This window comes from Pseudochaenichthys georgianus, chromosome 14 (genome assembly GCF_902827115.2).
Source record: "Pseudochaenichthys georgianus chromosome 14, fPseGeo1.2, whole genome shotgun sequence".
In the NCBI taxonomy this organism is placed as follows: Eukaryota; Metazoa; Chordata; class Actinopteri; order Perciformes; family Channichthyidae; genus Pseudochaenichthys; species Pseudochaenichthys georgianus.
This window is the reverse complement of record NC_047516.1, coordinates 3,998,407-4,018,968: the sequence shown is the minus strand read 5'-3', so window position 1 is coordinate 4,018,968 and position 20,562 is coordinate 3,998,407. Positions and strand designations below refer to the sequence as shown.

Below are 20,562 nucleotides of genomic sequence, written 5' to 3'. Positions count from 1 at the left end.
AAGACGACTTAAAGTGTTAACTTCAACCTGGCAAACCGACTACCAGACCCCCGAGTTACTAGTTAATCCCTAAGACCAGAAGTGTCCTGCAGCATTCAGAGTGAGGCACAGCACACAGGAGAAGTGAAGAGAGTCTGTGCAGGATCCACGTCCCTCACAGCCTCTGAAGTGGAGAATTGAGATCAAAAGCCAAAAACAAGATCTTTTTTGTTCACCTTGGTTCTCTTACCCAACCTCAAGGATGCTGCGTCAGGAGAGCCTCTCCCCTGTTGGCAGAAGCAGATTTACTGCATGCGAGTCAAAGCCTTTGTGTTACCTTTCGACGTCGATTGAAAGCCCGTACGGTTTGATTTGTGCTCCCGCGTGTCGAAGCGGTGCCTTGCCGGTGCTACCTGGACCCAAGCGCGTCTTACATCAGGGGTGGATCCCATTCACGGCCCGTCCACACAGCGGCGTGCGTCGACGCTTGCCGGCGGGCGTGTCTGACACTCGACCATGAATCTCCCGCCCCTGACACACAAGCAGCGGTTTGATTGGCTAGAGCTTGGACTGGCATGTGATTCGATTGGCTGACGCTTCTGCCGAGGCGTCAAAAGTTGAACATTGCTCAACTTTTGCAGCCAGCAACGCACGCCATCAACGCCCGCCAGCAACGCTCCACGTCGCTTCCCACGCTGCAGTTCGGCTCGTTGGAAGCTTCGACGCACGCCGCTGTGTGGACGGGCCGTGACCTTTCAGCGACCTCTCATGTGTCACTGAGGTGAAAGGAAGTTGTACACGTAACATCCTGGCATCTACAACGGCAGCTGGCGACTCATCGGATGGACAAGCTTTGAATAAAAGACGATAAATCATAATTCCAGCAGCAGCAACAGAAGACACGAAGCTGAAGCTCTGCGTCAGACATGAGGAGCACCACTGGAGCCATGATGATGATGATGATGATGAAGGAGGAGGAGGAGGAGGAGACTGATGAAGGCTTTTTTCTCACTATGTTTCATAGTAAGCGTCTAAATCAGACGTTTACTTTAAACGATGAGGTATCGTATTTTTCTTATTCCAGCAGATTCTTAAGAAAGTGCTGAGAGGCAAGTGAGAAAAAAGCAGGTGAGGCATTTTTGATATCAATTGTTTTCTTTCCTGTGTTTCTAAATTCTGATGTACCAGCATCTTCTTTGGAGTGACGTATCATAATTGTATTGTACTTATATTTGTACAACTTCATTAATGCTATAACCCTTTTACCCCAAATGATGTCTTTATATAAGTGAAGCGACAGGCCAATGAACCGGATTCTGAAAATGAAAAGTTGGGCAAAAAATGTTTTGTCCTATAAACACATATTGCATTTTCTTTCATTGTTGTTGTAATACTCATTTTGGCCACAAGAGGCTGCGTTGCACCCCTGTGCCAACACACTCAACATGTGTCCCCTCTTCTTCATGTCTCTTCTATATCAACATGTGTCCCCTCTTCTTCATGTCTCTTCTACATCACGTGTCCCCTCTTCTTCATGTCTCTTCGACATCAACATGTGTCCCCCTTCTTCATGTCTCTTCGACATCAACATGTGTCCCCTCTTCTTCATGTCTCTTCTACATCAACATGTGTCCCCTCTTCTTCATGTCTCTTCTACATCAACATGTGTCCCCTCTTCTTCATGTCTCTTCTACATCAACATGTCCCCTCTTCTTCACGTCTCTTCTACATCAACATGTGTCCCCTCTTCTTCATGTCTCTTCTACATCAACATGTGTCCCCTCTTCTTCATGTCTCTTCTACATCAACATGTGTCCCCTCTTCTTCAGTCTCTTCTACATCAACATGTGTCCCCTCTTCTTCACGTCTCTTCTACATCAACAGTGTCCCTCTTCTTCACGTCTCTTCTACATCAACACGTGTCCCCTCTTCTTCACGTCTCTTCTACATCAAACGTGTCCCTCTTCTTCATGTCTCTTCTACATCAACATGTGTCCCTCTTCTTCATGTCTCTTCTACATCAACATGTGTCCCCTCTTCTTCATGTGGTGTCGGCGTTCTGGCGATTTACTCGGAAGGCCCAACTCCGGGGACTTCCGGCAGAGGACTTCGGGGGCAGTATACGCCGTTGAAGTTGTTTGCGGCCTGCCAGTAAACCAAAAGCAGAAGAAGAAGAAGTGACGTCAGCGGCTCATTTGCCTAATCTTCCCTCAGGGACTTATTCCGGTGTGAACTCGATCGGCTCTTTAGTTCCATGGGGGTACTAAGTGCTGGGAACTAAGTACGGCAAAGTACTTGGTGTGAAAGCGGCTCTTGACCTTTCAGATGCAGAGACAACGCTTGGGTAAACAATTCACCAGGACACTAATGGCAGGGAGTTACCATTACATTTCTAGTATGACTACATACGGCAATTTTGAATCAAGTCTCAATAAAAAAGTTTTAAATTATTGTATGGAATTTTCTAACATTGATATGATAGGTTCAATAAGAAACTCCTGAAGTAACTAATGATGTTTTAGTATTATTTTTTTACTTAGTTTTAATTCATCCTATCATTAAGGCCTACATTATAGCCCAGGATGTTTCAATATGTTTTTCTAATATGACTTTAGTATTATATTATAAGGCTGTTAAGGGCCCTTAGAGGTGCTATTAATAAGTAATCCCACATGAACAGTGGAAGCAGAATATTCATTATAAGCTTCTGGCGTTGTGAAACTAGAAGCCTAATATTGCTTAATATGTTCCTACATTTAATTGCTTACTATTATTCTTTTACAGAACATTTTATTATGTTTTGTTTTAATGCAAAGCTTGAACACAGAACGCATTTCCCTTGTGTTTTTAAGTATAAAGGAAAGTCTTTTTCTCCCTGCTTCCTCCTTAATATCCGTGCTGGAAATATAAATTGTATTTAACCCCTGGTGTAAGATTCATACAGAATTAGTGACCCTATTAGGAACATAAATTACTTTTAATTTGGCTTTACATTCAACCTCCACACATGCAAAACAAATGCTTATTTGCCATCCAAGCACCTCTTTTCACCCTCTGTCTGAAACCAGAGCCCAGTCTGCTCTGATTGGTTAGCTGGCTGACTCTGTTGTGATAGGTCAACCACTTAAGAGATGTCCCGCCCCTTAGCCTATCACATACAATGTGTTGGAGCGCTAGCCAATAGAAGCGCGAGTGCGAATTATATTGGAACATCAGAAAGGATGTATCTTTCTGTAAACTTATATAACATAATATGACTGTGTGAATTGCTGCGTTAACCTCATTCCCAATAGAGGAAAAGCATAAAAACAACAACAACAAAAGACAGAAAGCCGACAACAAAGGCTGATACTTTTAAAAGAACAATCTAAAGGAAATAAAACAACAAAGCGGGGCCTGATTGCTCCGCAGGGCGCTGTTATAACTGCAACATTGGCAGTATCCAGATGAAACATTACACAATGAAATAGCGTGATACAATATAGCTGAAGATATGTGGATTAAAATCAATACATGGCCTGTGGGCTCCAAGTATCCGTCCATTATCAAATTAATAACATGTTGTACTTCAGTGCGTCATGTCTGCGAGGATCCTTTCTCTCTGGCAGTAAGTGCTGAGGCAGATTGTAAAATCAATGCAGCGCTGTCTGCGTACCTCTCTTTCTTCAGCAGCTCCTGGCTGATATTGACCAGCTGCCCAGATGCATCATGGGACTTCTTGGTCATGGACTCCAGCTCCGACTCCACGCGCACATTCTCCCTCGCCAGAGCCTCGGCTTTCTTCTCTCCGGAGCGCACCTTCCCCTCCAGAGCTGAAGGATGGGAAATAAGAAGGAGGAGAACATTTGAATTTAAAGGTCTCCTATCATGCTATTTTTAGGCATATATTTTGGCTCTCAGATATATACAAATATATCAAAATATATATATGATGTGTTTCGCTCAAAATACCAAACGGATCATGCATTTTAGACGGAGCTGATCCAGATTTGCAAGATTACGTCATATCGGACGCAAATCTGGATCAGCTCCGTTGTTCCCCGTTTTAGAGATTTCGGTACGGAGGAAAAGAGAGAGGCTTTTATTTGCTGACGCTGCTTGAGTTCCCGACACACCGGGGGACACATGTTTATGTATAAAAGTGCATTTTGCATGATAGGTACCCTTTAATATAAATTGTCAGTTCAGTATATTCAGCATTATTTATGATAATGTTATTTAGAAATTAACTTAAACACCTTGTATAAATGTTAAAACAATATTATGTCATATTTAATGACATAATGTTATATTACATGATATTAGATTAGATGAGATAAGATTGACTTTATTAAAGCCAAATTAGGAACAAAATGTATAACAGCAACAATGCATGTGAAGTCATCTTTCTGTGCAAAAATATATGTTACCTAAAGTAATAAGGCTTCAGGTAGTATGATCTCCCTTTAGGCGCGTTCACACCGCAGTACTTTTCCCACTTTAGAAAAAAAAACTCCCAAAAAGTTTGTGAAGCCGCCATTTTATTATCCTCACATTAGCATTATTAGCATTAGCATAGCGCACAAACGGAGAGAGACTAACCTATGGCAACACAAAAGAAAACATGGGAGCGGTGGAGATGAGGAGGTGTCGGCGTTCTGGAGATTTACTTCGGAAGGCTTCAGGAGAAGCTGCTGGGAGTCCAGCAGCTTCTACTGAAGCCTTCCCCAACTCCGGGGACGTCCGGCCGGGGACTTGGGGCGGCAGTATACGCCGTGAAGTGGTTTGCGGCCTGCCAGTAAACCCAAAGCAGAAGAAGAAGAAGTGACGTCAGCGGCTTCATTTGCCTAATCCTCCCTCAGGGACTTATTCCCGGTGTGAACGCGATCTGGTACTTAGTTCATGAGAACTAACTAATTTCTGATGAACCTTTGTGGGAAAAGTACTGCGGGGTGAAAGCGCCGACAATTACGACTGTATTTGTGTTATTTCTTTTTTTAATATTGTGCTGGTATTCCTCCACTTCTATTCCTTCAAACACAAAGATAAAAAGACCGACTTCAATGTACACTTTGTGGCCCATAACTGAATAATCCTCCGCTCTGTGTCTCTTTCTTGCTGTTAAAATATTCACTGTCTGTTCTTCAAAGTGTGTCAATGTGATTATCCGAGCTACACGAAGTAGTGTTTTGGGTCCCTTTTGAAGTGATGGAGTTTTCAAAGACCGCCTTTGACAGATTTCTCAGCGCTGATCAAAGAATGAAACCGTGAAGATGAACACAAAATGAAGTCAAGCCTGCAGTCAATAACACACAGGGCACAGCACAGAGAACTACAATGACGGGACACTTAAAATGCTCTTTATGACTCAGTTAACGAGTTTACAAAATGAGAAATATGTCAGATTTCCTCCAAAACAAAAGCCAATTTGACTGACGGAGATGATTCAAGCAATAGCGTCATTTATGGCAAAACACTGCCATTCCCCTGCAGGCATTGAAGGATTACTGAACGGAACAAAACAAGACATGTACCAACCATGAAGAGATGCTAAATGACACAAAAAGAAACATCAAAAGGCTACAAACAAAACACAGCTGGAAATAGACTCACAAAAGGACATAAAAACAACTTCAAAGACACCCACAAAGACGACCAAAAGAGAAAAACAAGCACACACAAAAGGAGAAAACACTCTAAACGAACACAGACACACAACCCAACCACAGAGATAGAATAGAATCAGAGGGAAACCCTCTTTAATGGTCACACATGCAGAGCACACAGCCACACAGTGACATGTGTCCTCTGCTTTTAACCCATCCTAGTACCAGAGTCTAGAACTAGGAGTCTAGTACCAGGAGTCTAAGTACCAGGAGTCTAGTACCAGGAGTCTGGTACTAGGAGTCTAGTACCAGGAGTCTAGTACCAGGAGTCTAGAACTAGGAGTCTGGTACTAGGAGTCTGGTACCAGGAGTCTAGAACTAGGAGTCTAGTACCAGGAGTCTAGTACCAGGAGTCTGGTACTAGGAGTCTAGCACCAGGAGTCTAGTACCAGGAGTCTAGTACCAGGAGTCTGGTACTAGGAGTCTAGCACCAGGAGTCTAGTACCAGGAGTCTAGAACTAGGAGTCCAGGAGTCTAGCACCAGGAGTCCGGTACTAGACTCCTGGTACCAGACTCCTGAGTCTAGTACCAGGAGTCTAGTACCAGGAGTCTAGTACCAGACTCCTGAGTCTAGCACCAGGAGTCTAGCACCAGGAGTCTAGTACCAGACTCCTGAGTCTAGCACCAGGAGTCCGGTACTAGACTCCAGAGTCTAGTACCAGGAGTCTAGTACCAGGAGTCTAGCACCAGGAGTCTAGCACCAGGAGTCTAGCACCAGGAGTCTAGGAGTAGTGGGCAGCTATTGGACAGCGCCCGGGGAGCAATGGGAGTGAGCGGGTAGGGGGGTGTCCGGTGCCTTGCCTCAAGGGCACCACGGCAGGGCAGGAGGTGAACTGGGACCTCTCCAAGTAGCAGTCCACACTCCATATTTAGGTCTGGTCGAGGAAATGAACCGGCGACCCTACAGCTCACAGTCCGAGCCCCTACGGACTGAGCCACTGCCGGACAACCAACTATAAAACTATCACTATAAAAAGAGGCTGAAAAACTCCAAGATCAGTGTGTCCTGCTCCTAAGTAAGAGACATGGTGGGGACCATGCCAACACGCAACACCAACTATCTTTTCCTGTTTTTAAAATCAATGCTATTGTGTGTGGAAAATAAAGGAGCTCTCTATAGAGGTTACAGTATTGACAGATTTTCTTTCTTTCTTCTTTGAAAATGACATTTACCTCCGATCTGGGATTTGAGGCCTTCCACCTGGGAAGTGAGGGTCGTCACCTCTTTCTCCCTCTTCATCAACTTCTCCATCGTTTCTGAAGATAACAAAACAACAGTCAGTGTGTTTTGAGGATGCAATGTTCAAGAAACCACAATTAGTGACTGACACAAGCTCTAAGGCATAATCAACGAGGCTTTAAGTTACTTATTAGCCGCTTTCACACCAAGTACTTTGCCCGTACTCAGTTCCCAGAACTTAGTTCATGAGAACTCTTTAGTTCTCATGAACTAAGTACAGATCGCGTTCACACCGGAATAAGTCCCTGAGGGAGGATTAGTCAAATGAAGCCGCTGACGTCACTTCTTCTTCTTCTGCTTTGGGTTTTACTGGCAGGCCGCAAACAACTTCACGGCGTATACTGCCACCCGGAGTCCCCCGGCCGGAAGTCCCCGGATTTGGGGACTGGCTTACGAGTAAATCGCCAGAACGCCGACACCCTCCTCATCTCCACCGCTCCCATGTTTTATTTTGTGTTGCCATAAAATAATTAGACTCTCTCCGTTGGTGCGCTGGGCTGATGCTAATAATGCTAATGCTAATAATGCTAATGCCAGCAATAAAATGGCGGCTTCACAAAACTTTTCCGAATTTTACGAGCGTGGTTTGCAAATCCGCCCAGCCAATCAGAAATAGGAACCTTGAACTAAGTTCTAATTCCGGATTTTTTTGGTGTGAACGCAACATTTCAAGAACTATCGGAACTAAAGTGAGAAAAGTACTCCGGTGTGAACGCGCCTATAGTCTCCAAGTTACATTAGGATTTCTGAAAATCTTATAATACTGAATACTTGGTGGACAGATCTCCTTTATGCCAAGGGAGCCAGATTTTGTTATGGCGATTTCAGCCAGTATGAACTCTTGTTATCTTTATTTTAAATGCTAGAATTGATGGTGAGAAAATAAAGTAAGTGGCAGAAATAAGAATTGCTCAGTATTTGTATAAACTAATAGAACATGTATTCTTAACAGTAAAGGGGTTTCATTATAACTTCAATAACTGTTTTAAATATTTGTTTCTATAACTCGAGAAATGATTGGCACGGAGCAGAATATACATTAATATTTGTAAAATACAAACTAAAGCATATGCATATGTTTTGATGATAATAAATGGACGTTGATACCTTCGACATTCTGTTTTAGCTTCATCTTTTCTTCTGTAATGTCGTTGTCCTCTATCACCTGAAAAAGGATTAAGTATTAAAGCTTAAACCAAAGCAGTGACAGCATGTCAACACTTAGTTATCTCATCAATCAATCAAAGTGTACAGCTTCATATCACAAGTTTTACATTAGCCTCAGTGGGCTTTACAGTTTATACAGATATGAATATGATTACGACGACCTCTGTCCTTACATCTTCACAACGGACAAGGAAAAACTTGAGAAAAAGAAACCCCAAAGTTAATGCGGGAAAAACTGAAGAAACCTCTGGGAGAGCAAGAGAGGAGGATCTCTCTTCCAGTACGGACACATGTAGAAAAAATAATACATTCACAACACAGATAGTCCAAAGAAATCTCCTCTCATCTCCTGTGAGACTCACGTTAGCATCGTTGGAGGTGTAGCGGTCGGCCTGCGTTGCCTGCAGCTGATTGGCCGTCACCCTCAGCTGCTCCTCCAGCTTCTGGATCTCCTGCTGGCTCTCGGCCTGGGCGTTCTGCAGCGCCTGGTAGTCGCTGATCTTCTTCTCCGACAGCTCCAGCCTCTCTCTCAGCTCCTCTGAGTTCCTGTCCTTCTCCATGTGGATCTTCTCCACCTCGGCCAGCCGTCGCTCCGCCCTCTGCAGCTTCTCTCCGGCCTCCTCCAGGGCCTTCCTGCTGCTCCTGGCCTCCGCCTCGCTCCTCCAGCTCTGGCTCCCCTTGTCCAGCTGCTCTTTGGCCTCCGCCAGGCGGGTGCAGAAGTCTTCGCGCTCCTTGGTGAGGATGGCTGCTTCGATCTTGTGTTTGGCCTTCAGGTTCTCCACCTCCAGCTGGTGCTCCGTCTTCAGGCTCTCCAGAGAGGCCTGCTCGGGGCCTCCTGCCGCGGGGTGATCCCCGGACAGAGAGGCCTTCAGGTCCTCCAGGGAGCGCTGGTGCTGGACCATCAAGGAGTCAAATTTATCCTGCAGAGGGAAGGAAGGGGAAATATTAGATACGGAGCTCCTCAAGATCTCACAGAGCTGACCCCAGATCAGATGCACGCTGAAGGCTCTTTGAGCAGGTTTTCTCTCAGTGATCGTGATGTCATGTTTGTTGTTTTTCATGTATTGTGTATTGATATTTGTCTGTTGATGTTACACATGGAGCAGCTGTGATGCAAGTCACATTTCAGACTTGATCTGACCATTAAAGTATTATCGTATCGTATTGTCTTCAAATTATATTTTGGAGGCTTTTTTTGGTGTTAAAAATGTTTAAATTCGTTTTTGATTCATATCACTGAAACAATGGTGTGATTTCTCCCTCTCCCTCGCTGGCAACAACGTATGAGACGTACGTTAATAGAGCATGGTAACGAAAGATCTTCAGGTTCCCAGCTTTCCATTTGTCTAATGTGTTTTATTATTTATTTAACCCTGAAAATCCCATCTTTCTATATGTTTTTATTTGTTTGTAGTTATTGTTTAATTTAATTAATTAATTTAATTGTTTTATTATTGTATTCCTATTGTGTTATCCGATATTGTAGTTGTTCCCTGTACAGCACTTTGGTCAACTGAGGTTGTTTAAAATGTGATGGTCACACAATCAATGCAATTATTAGCAGTAGTTAGTAGTTAGTAGTGCACAAAATAAAACGTAGTGGCAGTTACGTAATTGCACGTTATCATAGCATTATTAATAATACTAATAATAATAATATTGCACATAGTTAGATATAGCAGCGAGTGTATTGTAATGCTGGTAGTTATATTGATATGTATGTTGCACATAGTGTTGGTGTGCGATGGCCACTGGGAGGAAAGACCTCCTGTGGCGCCGTGTGGTGGTCTTCGGTGATATCATATAAATAAAGATTGAGATTGTCTTCTTCAGCATAACATCCATTCCCCACAGCTCTCTGATCAGTTTGCGTTGAACAGGTGTCCAACGTGTGAGACTTACTGTGACAGAGCACGGTAATGAAAGCTGATCTTCAGGTTTCCCAGCTCTCTATGCGTCTCATATTTTTGCCTTTAACTTTTTTCCTGAATATCCCTCGTCCTCTCCAGAATAAAACCCTATCCTGACTGACTGATTGGTTCCCACAGCGCTCTGATCAGTGTGCGTTGGACAGATACCTTCCAGGTGTCCATCATCTGCACGTTCTCCCTGTTGGCGTCCTGGACCTTCAGCTTCACCTCGCTCAGCTCCCGGCTCTTGTTCTCCAGCTCGGCTCTCAGCTCGGCGACCTCCTGCCGCCTCTCCTCTAGCTCCGCCTCGTGCTTCTCCCTCAGCTCGCTGCTCTCCTTGTTGTGCTCGCGGCCCGCAGAGGCCAGCTGGACTCGCAGGACGAGGGTCTCGGGCTCGGACCCCGGGGCCTCGCCGCCGTCCTCCTCCTCGGACCCTCGGAGCTTCACCTGCAGGTTCGCCATCTCCGCCCTCCGGAGGCTCAGCTCCTCCTCCAGCTGCACGATGCGACTCTGCTCCTCAACCGTGGTTTGCTGACGAGAAAAAAACAACATGGTCACCGTCGCTGAAATTAAATCTGATGGTTGCTTCGAAAGAACGACTAAGAAACACCCTGAAGCTGAGCCACGTCATTCCAAAGAACAGAGGTGGGAAGTAACCGAGTACATTTGCTCAAGTACTGGACTTAAATACAATTTTGAGGTACTTTACGTGACTAACGTCTATTTTCTTTATCAGCTATACTTTTATGCCCTCCAGCTTCTACTAATTGAGTTTGAATGTTTTTTTTCATCAATTGTCTGTATTAATATCGTATTAGTAGAATAATAAAAGTCAATTTATGCTATTTTATACTTCTAAAAAGGGAGATAATTTAATTTTACTCCACTACATTTATTAACAGCTTTAGTTAACAAAAGTCAAACTTTTTTTAACTTTTTAAGTCAAAAAAAGAGTCAAATTGCTTAAATATTTGACAGAAAGTCCATCAGAGCTTTGCTTGTCTGCAACAGTCAAATGCTACTTGATGCAGTAGCAGGAGGCTGTGGCTCAGTGCATAGTGTGCTGGACTTCGAATCAGGGGTAGCAAGTTCGAGTCCCACTGCAGTCAGCATGTCGTTGTGTCCTTGCGACACTTCACCCCAAATTGCTCCGATTTCCCACAGTACTGAGTATGTAGGTTGCTTTGGATAAAAGTGACATATAATGTAATATATGTACACATTAAGTCATTTTTCCTGTACTTTTACTTAGATAATACTTTTGTACTTTTACTTGAGTAAGATTAACAATGCAGGACTTGTAATTAAGTATTTTGACAATAATGTATTAGTACTTTTACTCAAGTATAGCATCAGAATACTTCTTCCACCTCTGCTAAAGAACAAGTGACTCAGCAATAAGGAAGTGAAAGGGAAACCGAAGATCTTTGTAAAGACTGGAAACCGTTAAAAGCATACGAGACATTCAGCGCGTGGACAGTGACAAAGTGAAACGTTAAAACTCCCTGCTGGACGACTTCTTAGACAAAAGATGATACAAAGAATGACTCGGTATTTATTCATGTCCTACTTCGAGCATGAGGTTTTAATATTAATGGGACATCCTTTCTGTTTCAGTATGGATTAAAGAAGTAAGATTTAACGATAACGATTTTAGGCGGCCGAGATACAGATTGTTCCGGACAGGCTGGCAGAAACAATCTGTATCTGCAGAGAGTATTAGAGCTGACAGCGGTTTAATAAAAGACGATTATACCCACTGACACTTCACGTGATCTATCGTTCACTCTGACTATACGGCAAGGATCTAAAAGTGCGTTACAGATCAAACACATTTAGGCACTTCGAGTACCAAAAGAACCCGGTCCCTACGTTTGGGAAGATTAAGGGGAACATAGTTTAGACTAAATAGAACACATTTCTGACGAGAACCCCCCTAGTGTCACATACTACGTCCCATTGATGGGCTTTAATGGTAAAATAACTCTTATTTATAACTTAATTAATTAGGATAACTTTTTGGTTTAAATTAGTTTGAACATTCTTTGAATTGAAGAATAAGAACATTAACTCAATATAATTGAATCAGCTAAATTAACTGAGCAGATCATGATCATATTTCTATATGTCACTTTGGGTTTACTGTGAAAGCTTCGGGTTAAAGTCCCGATCGGTGTCACAGCGATGTTTGTTTCATATCAATTTGATCAAGAAAAGTTTCCACAACAGGTTCAATGTAATAAAGGACATGTTATGGAAGCATTTTCATTCTTAAAATGGCTTGAATTTCACCTTTAGCAACAAACAAAAAAAGCCTGGCACATGGACATCTTGGATATGTTGTCATGGGAACACTAAATCACATGACCTGGCCCATGACCCACCAGACTGTTCAGTGTGTGTCGCTTAGGGACTTCATGAGATAAAAACAAGGCTAAAGCTGTTTAAGGAACCTTCCAGAACATTTAAAGTGCACGTGACACCCGCCGGCGATCTTTGGGGCGACATTTTTCAGCCACTCGTAGTCCTTTGGAGTAATTGAACACCTGATGAATGTTCATTTAATATTCAGCACCTTGAGGAGGTTAGGTTTGTCAGTTAGTAAGTGGGATTAGCAAAAATACATTGGACTGATTTCTTGATACTCGGTAAAAAGGTGGAATTCAAAACGCACATTTTAAACTATTTAAATTGTAAATGAATTGATTCAGAATGGAAACAATTCACCAGCTGAAGAGGATCATAGAGTCATCCAGAAGGGATGATTCTGATCCCGTAAATCAGGGGTCTCAAACTCAAGGCCCGGGGGCCATATCCGGCCCGCGACTTCATTTTCTGTGGCCCCGCAAGAGCTAGCAAAGAATATAATACGTTTATTATACGGTTACATGCAACTTTACAGAAGCAGATTTGCCCATAAACTACATGTCCCACAATGCATCTCGTTTTGTGACATGCACACTGAAGAGACTAGCAATTATTTGCCCTGGACTTCTACTTTCAGACGTAGTTAATTACTAAGTTATTATCCTATCCGATAATAATCCAATTCAGAGGCAATAATGTAATATAATACATTATTTGATATATATATTATTTATATAGTTACAACCGGCCCTTTGAGTGTAACCTATATGCGAATGTGGCCCGCAATGAAATTGAGTTTGACACCCCTGCCCTAAATGTTCAATTCAGATTAAAAGTGCTGACATTTGCTTTTTTTTTTATTCGGTACCTCGAAGGAGCGTAGCAGTGTGTGTTTGTCTTTACATTGAACTCGAAACATTAACAACTTAAATGCAGTTATTAAATGCAATCTGATTGACCTGTCGTATAATACAGACCTACTGTATATCATTGTGCCAAGTTCGTTTAGTAAATAAATTAAGTTAATTAGTCAGTTAATTTGAAAGTAAATCATTTTGAAGAACGTCGAGTTATGGACATTTTAACACAGTTTCATTTTATCTGATAAATATTTTACATTTCTGTGAATAACCTGGCCAGAGGAGGAGGAGAGGAGTAGGCAATAATAATGATTACTATTGACCAACAAACAGTACATGTGTGTATCGTGCTGCGGCAGCTCGTCATTCAGTGTGTCCGTTTCATCCGAAGACATACCACTCAGGAGCATCAGAGTCACCGTGTCACTGTCCAAGATGAGAGCGCACAGCAGGCGAGAGGAGAGCCATTCTCTGATCGGACGCAAGCAGCCAAGCAAAGACAAGGAAACACAATGAAGCCAACAGCACACTGACACCCAAGTAACATAAAAAGGAGGTGAGAAAGACGACTTAAAGTGTTAACTTCAACCTGGCAAACCGACTACCAGACCCCCGAGTTACTAGTTAATCCCTAAGACCAGAAGTGTCCTGCACAGCATTCAGAGTGAGGCACAGCACACAGGAGAAGTGAAGAGAGTCTGTGCAGGATCCACGTCCCTCACAGCCTCTGAAGTGGAGAATTGAGATCAAAAGCCAAAAACAAGATCTTTTTTGTTCACCTTGGTTCTCTTACCCAACCTCAAGGATGCTGCGTCAGGAGAGCCTCTCCCCTGTTGGCAGAAGCAGATTTACTGCATGCGAGTCAAAGCCTTTGTGTTACCTTTCGACGTCGATTGAAAGCCCGTACGGTTTGATTTGTGCTCCCGCGTGTCGAAGCGGTGCCTTGCCGGTGCTACCTGGACCCAAGCGCGTCTTACATCAGGGGTGGATCCCATTCACGGCCCGTCCACACAGCGGCGTGCGTCGACGCTTGCCGGCGGGCGTGTCTGACACTCGACCATGAATCTCCCGCCCCTGACACACAAGCAGCGGTTTGATTGGCTAGAGCTTGGACTGGCATGTGATTCGATTGGCTGACGCTTCTGCCGAGGCGTCAAAAGTTGAACATTGCTCAACTTTTGCAGCCAGCAACGCACGCCATCAACGCCCGCCAGCAACGCTCCACGTCGCTTCCCACGCTGCAGTTCGGCTCGTTGGAAGCTTCGACGCACGCCGCTGTGTGGACGGGCCGTGACCTTTCAGCGACCTCTCATGTGTCACTGAGGTGAAAGGAAGTTGTACACGTAACATCCTGGCATCTACAACGGCAGCTGGCGACTCATCGGATGGACAAGCTTTGAATAAAAGACGATAAATCATAATTCGAAGCAGCAACAGAAGACACGAAGCTGAAGCTCTGCGTCAGACATGAGGAGCACCACTGGAGCCATGATGATGATGATGATGATGAAGGAGGAGGAGGAGGAGGAGACTGATGAAGGCTTTTTTCTCACTATGTTTCATAGTAAGCGTCTAAATCAGACGTTTACTTTAAACGATGAGGTATCGTATTTTTCTTATTCCAGCAGATTCTTAAGAAAGTGCTGAGAGGCAAGTGAGAAAAAAGCAGGTGAGGCATTTTTGATATCAATTGTTTTCTTTCCTGTGTTTCTAAATTCTGATGTACCAGCATCTTCTTTGGAGTGACGTATCATAATTGTATTGTACTTATATTTGTACAACTTCATTAATGCTATAACCCTTTTACCCCAAATGATGTCTTTATATAAGTGAAGCGACAGGCCAATGAACCGGATTCTGAAAATGAAAAGTTGGGCAAAAAATGTTTTGTCCTATAAACACATATTGCATTTTCTTTCATTGTTGTTGTAATACTCATTTTGGCCACAAGAGGCTGCGTTGCACCCCTTGTGCCAACACACTCAACATGTGTCCCCTCTTCTTCATGTCTCTTCTACATCAGCATGTGTCCCCTCTTCTTCATGTCTCTTCTACATCAGCATGTGTCCCCTCTTCTTCATGTCTCTTCTACATCAGCATGTGTCCCCTCTTCTTCATGTCTCTTCTACATCAGCATGTGTCCCCTCTTCTTCATGTCTCTTCTACATCAGCATGTGTCCCCTCTTCTTCATGTCTCTTCTACATCAACATGTGTCCCCTCTTCTTCATGTCTCTTCTACATCAACATGTGTCCCCTCTTCTTCATGTCTCTTCTACATCAACATGTGTCCCCTCTTCTTCATGTCTCTTCTACATCAACATGTGTCCCCTCTTCTTCACGTCTCTTCTACATCAACATGTGTCCCCTCTTCTTCACGTCTCTTCTACATCAACATGTGTCCCCTCTTCTTCACGTCTCTTCTACATCAACACGTGTCCCCTCTTCTTCACGTCTCTTCTACATCAACACGTGTCCCCTCTTCTTCACGTCTCTTCTACATCAACACGTGTCCCCTCTTCTTCACGTCTCTTCTACATCAACACGTGTCCCCTCTTCTCCACGTCTCTTCTACATCAACACGTGTCCCCTCTTCCTCATGTCTCTTCTACATCAACATGTGTCCCCTCTTCCTCATGTCTCTTCTACATCAACATGTGTCCCCTCTTCTTCATGTCTCTTCTACATCAACATGTGTCCCCTCTTCTTCATGTCTCTTCTACATCAACATGTGTCCCCTCTTCCTCATGTCTCTTCTACATCAACATGTGTCCCCTCTTCTTCATGTCTCTTCTACATCAACATGTGTCCCCTCTTCTTCATGTCTCTTCTACATCAACATGTGTCCCCTCTTCTTCATGTCTCTTCTACATCAACATGTGTCCCCTCTTCTTCATGTCTCTTCTACATCAACATGTGTCCCCTCTTCTTCATGTCTCTTCTACATCAACATGTGTCCCCTCTTCTTCATGTCTCTTCTACATCAACATGTGTCCCCTCGTCTTCATGTCTCTTCTACATCAACATGTGTCCCCTCTTCTTCATGTCTCTTCTACATCAACATGTGTCCCCTCTTCTCCATGTCTCCTCTACATCAACACGTGTCCCCTCTTCTTCATGTCTCTTCTACATCAACACGTATCCCCTCTTCTTCATGTCTCTTCTACATCAACACGTGTCCCCTCTTCTTCACGTCTCTTCTACATCAACACGTGTCCCCTCTTCTTTATGTCTCTTCTACATCAACACGTGTCCCCTCTTCTTCATGTCTCTTCTACATCAACACGTGTCCCCTCTTCTCCATGTCTCTTCTACATCAACACGTGTCCCCTCTTCTCCATGTCTCTTCTACATCAACATGTGTCCCCTCTTATTCATGTCTCTTCTACATCAACATGTGTCCCCTCTTCTTCATGTCTCTTCTACATCAACATGTGTCCCCTCTTCTTCATGTCTCTTCTACATCAACATGTGTCCCCTCTTCTTCATGTCTCTTCTACATCAACATGTGTCCCCTCTTCTTCATGTCTCTTCTACATCAACATGTGTCCCCTCTTCTTCATGTCTCTTCTACATCAACATGTGTCCCCTCTTCTCCATGTCTCTTCTACATCAACATGTGTCCCCTCTTCTTCATGTCTCTTCTACATCAACATGTGTCCCCTCTTCTCCATGTCTCTTCTACATCAACATGTGTCCCCTCTTCTTCATGTCTCTTCTACATCAACATGTGTCCCCTCTTCTTCACGTCTCTTCTACATCACCATGTGTCCCCTCTTCTTCACGTCTCTTCTACATCAACATGTGTCCTCTCTTCTTCATGTCTCTTCTGCATCAACATGTGTCCCCTCTTCTTCATGTCTCTTCTGCATCAACATGTGTCCCCTCTTCTTCATGTCTCTTCTAAATCAACATGTGTCCCCTCTTCTTCATGTCTCTTCTACATCAACATGTGTCCCCTCTTCTTCATGTCTCTTCTACATCAACATGTGTCCCCTCTTCTTCATGTCTCTTCTACATCAACATGTGTCCCCTCTTCTTCATGTCTCTTCTACATCAACATGTGTCCCCTCTGTGGAAAGAGACTCTGAAAGTTGATCAGATTTTGGCCACTTTGTGATGTCATAACGATGTGTTGTCTTGAGTAACCATTAGCCAATCAGCAACCAGGGTAACCCCCCCCCCCCCTTATCACCTGGATCTCCTCTAGAGCTCCATTGAGTTCTTTGTAACCAAATGTCTCTCAGAGGGGCGTGGGGAGGGGCTCCTTGTTTTCATCTAAAGTAACAGACAGAGAATCAGCACTTTGGAAACAGGGCTGAAACAGAGGGGATTATGGGTAATGCTGCAATGATCTGTTTGGTGTTTCAGCCAATCAGAGACAGGCTCTGTATATATCTGAGACCTGTGATATATTGATGAAGAACAGTAAAATAGGGGACCTATAAAAAAAAAAAATGATCACCACGTTTTTTTTTCTCAATTCCCTCTCCGGGCTTCCGTACATTTGACTAAATTGTGTCGTCTAAAATAACTATAATAATCTTTTAACGAGTGTAAACTCAGATTGAAAGTCAGATTGACCAATGTGTGTGTCTAATGATGTCAGAGGATTTGGACGCCACAGACAGGTGGAGCATGAGTTCATGAGAAGCACACGGGCTACAGGCAGAGGGCTCGTTGCGTTTCGTTTACCCTCCTCTTCTCTACGTCTTTGTGAAGCCCCTCTGCTCTCGACTTTTCGAGGAGCAGACTCTGCTCAAGCTGACGAATGTGGGCACGCTCCATTTTCCTCTGAGTCTACAGAGAGAGACAAAGAGAAAGACAAGGAGGAACAACAGACTGACGGAACCGAGGCCGGAGACGTTTCAGTCCGTCGTGACTTTTGTATACCGCCTCAGGGTCCATGGGGTTATACGCTGGATTTAAGCATTAAGAAGGACTTGTATTGAATTGTTAATAGTGTTTATATGTAGTAACTCTGCTGATAAATACCTCCAGGTCTCCTTTGGTGATGCATTCCTCCTCTACTCTGAACTGGAGGTCTTCCACTTTCCTGTAGAGGAAGTAGTTGTTAGAGATGTGGCACCGAGGATAGGTAAAAGCAGTTTTTTTGTACTTAGTAAGATGATATTAGCATTAATGAGTTTGGTAATCAACGTTTATACAATATTTTATTATTTTTAATTGATCTTTTATTGAAAAAAAATGTGTTTCTTATGTTATTTCATATTTTAATATTATTGTAATATTCTTTTTTTTAAATGCAATTTCTTCCTTTTTTATATGAATATTTTCATTTATTTATTTTAATTTGATTTATTTCTAAAAATGAAACAAGTGTCAATAAACCCAATTTCTCCATGGTAAATAAAGTATTTCTTATTCCTATAAAGTCTCATTGGGCAAAACAGACCATTTAAAAACCGTGTATTTATATATATTACTGGATTATAGTTTTAACAGATATTTAATTTAGTTGTTTAAAGCAAAATGATTTGATAATACATGTTTGTAAAGCCCCACAGACCCCTATACATGGAGGAGAGTGAGCGCAGCACGGCGCTGTGATGTCACCTTTTCTCTTCTTCGAGCTGATTGGTCAGTTCCAGTTTGTCTTTCTGCGTGCTGGTCAGCAGAGTTTTGATTTGCTGCAGGGCGCTATCGTTCTCCGACACAAACTGTGGAGGGTAAAGAGCGTTAATGGAACATGCGACAGATTTATCCGTGAATAATTTACTGCCTGAGCCCAACAGGAAGTCACTGGCCACCTAGTTCCTGAGCAGTGTCCTTCACATGCTGATATACAAGAGAGGGAGTTACACAGTCACAAGATGGAGGAATGTACAATACTGAGTTTTTTCTCAACATTCTGACTTTTTCTCAAAATCTACAAAAAATTCGGACTTTTTCTGAATACTTAAAAATAATAAATATCCCTCGTCCCCGGCTTGAGCTTCAGTCTCAGGATCCATGTATTTGTGATCCTCTCCAGAATGGAAGTAGTCATCACATACAGAGCATCAACTAGTTCCTTCACAGTGTCCTTCACAGTACAGTGTCCTTCACAGTGTCCTTCACATGCTGATATCCAAGAGAGGGACACAGTCACAAGATGGAGGAATACCGCTTCTTCTAGGTAATCATGCATCCTGTCATGTACTCGGCTACAGTTGGGATACCTTTGTTATCATGTGTACTCTGATATTGAAAGAGGACATTCAGTATTTTCCCAAACAGGAAGTGACATTTATTATCTGAGTGTCGTACCGTGACATGCTGCACCTTGAAGCTGCTCAGCTCCTTCTCCACCTCCTGGATGTGGGTGGTGGCTTTGGCCATCTCCGCCCGCTCAGAGTCTCTCTCCGCCAGCAGCTGCTCGATGTGCTGCTGCTTCTCCTTCAGAGCCTCCTGCAGCGCCGTGGTGCCCGAGATCTTACGGGCGTAACGGGACGACGTCTCCGTCAGCTGGAGGAGAGAGAGGGCGGCAAATATTAGGGATGAGCAGAGGAAGGGGAGGATTGTAAGGGAAACCGAAGGAAGGGTACGACGGCGTATCAGGGCTATTATCAGTAATACACAAAAATGTACATTTGTTTATTTTTTGTAAATTAGTGTTTTTTACATTTATTAAATCTCAATTTCTAAATTGTCTTTTCTTGCAAATGTATGACTTATTCTCGAAGAATATTTAAAAAAAACTAGATTAAAGAATTGGGAGATTATTCTCAATAAATTGCAACGTAAATCTCAGAGACGACAAGTTTTTCGTCGTAAATTTGTGAATATCAGGAAATATCTGAGTTTATTTCTTTAAATGTATTTTTTTGTGTGCAATTTTATGACTTTAGGATCTCATCTAATAATAAAATGTATTTGTGAGACTTTTATCATAAATATATGGCTTTGACATGTGAATCTGACATCGGGAAATAGGTTTCTTTTTTATTTAAAGATATTTCCCTTTCATAAAACATAAAAAAATACCCACAATTATGTATAACAGGCTTTCTCATACTGACCATAGTACGATGACATAGAACATTGTACACTTTTTAAGTGAATATTATTTAATGTTGGCATCGCAACAATAATCAAACAATAAATATTTCTCAGCACAAGTCCTAAAAGATGTAACTATTGTTTTGGCCACTAGAGAGAGCTCTTTGAAAAGATTCCTCTCGTGCTATCAGTTCAATTCAGTAACCTTTATTTAAACACAGAACACTGACACACGAGTTGTTTAATTATACTGTGGATACAAAATAATGAACATGTCATGAATAACCCTACATTTTAAATTCATGTTTACAGCATGTTGCAAAGGTCATGAACTCGTATTCCTGTGTGTTAACATCAGTGGCAGTTCCTTCAAACTGAGGACGGGGACTTTCGC

The 20,562-nt window shown here is 42.9% G+C and overlaps 1 protein-coding gene across 1 annotated transcript in view; it reads right to left on the bottom strand.

Moving 5' to 3' along the window:
- Nucleotides 1–20,562, bottom strand: part of LOC117458573 (CAP-Gly domain-containing linker protein 2-like) — a 50,201-nt gene that overhangs the window by 241 nt on the left and 29,398 nt on the right. Inside the window, exons 6-15 of the mRNA XM_034099149.2 lie at nucleotides 19,437–19,634; nucleotides 18,744–18,847; nucleotides 18,162–18,222; nucleotides 17,862–17,966; nucleotides 13,948–13,998; nucleotides 10,110–10,472; nucleotides 8,394–8,951; nucleotides 7,972–8,029; nucleotides 6,798–6,881; nucleotides 3,635–3,791 (exon numbers count right to left, since the gene is read on the bottom strand). Of these exons, the coding sequence (XP_033955040.2) occupies nucleotides 3,635–3,791; nucleotides 6,798–6,881; nucleotides 7,972–8,029; nucleotides 8,394–8,951; nucleotides 10,110–10,472; nucleotides 13,948–13,998; nucleotides 17,862–17,966; nucleotides 18,162–18,222; nucleotides 18,744–18,847; nucleotides 19,437–19,634 (1,739 nt within the window). The remainder of the gene's footprint in view (nucleotides 1–3,634; nucleotides 3,792–6,797; nucleotides 6,882–7,971; nucleotides 8,030–8,393; nucleotides 8,952–10,109; nucleotides 10,473–13,947; nucleotides 13,999–17,861; nucleotides 17,967–18,161; nucleotides 18,223–18,743; nucleotides 18,848–19,436; nucleotides 19,635–20,562) is intronic.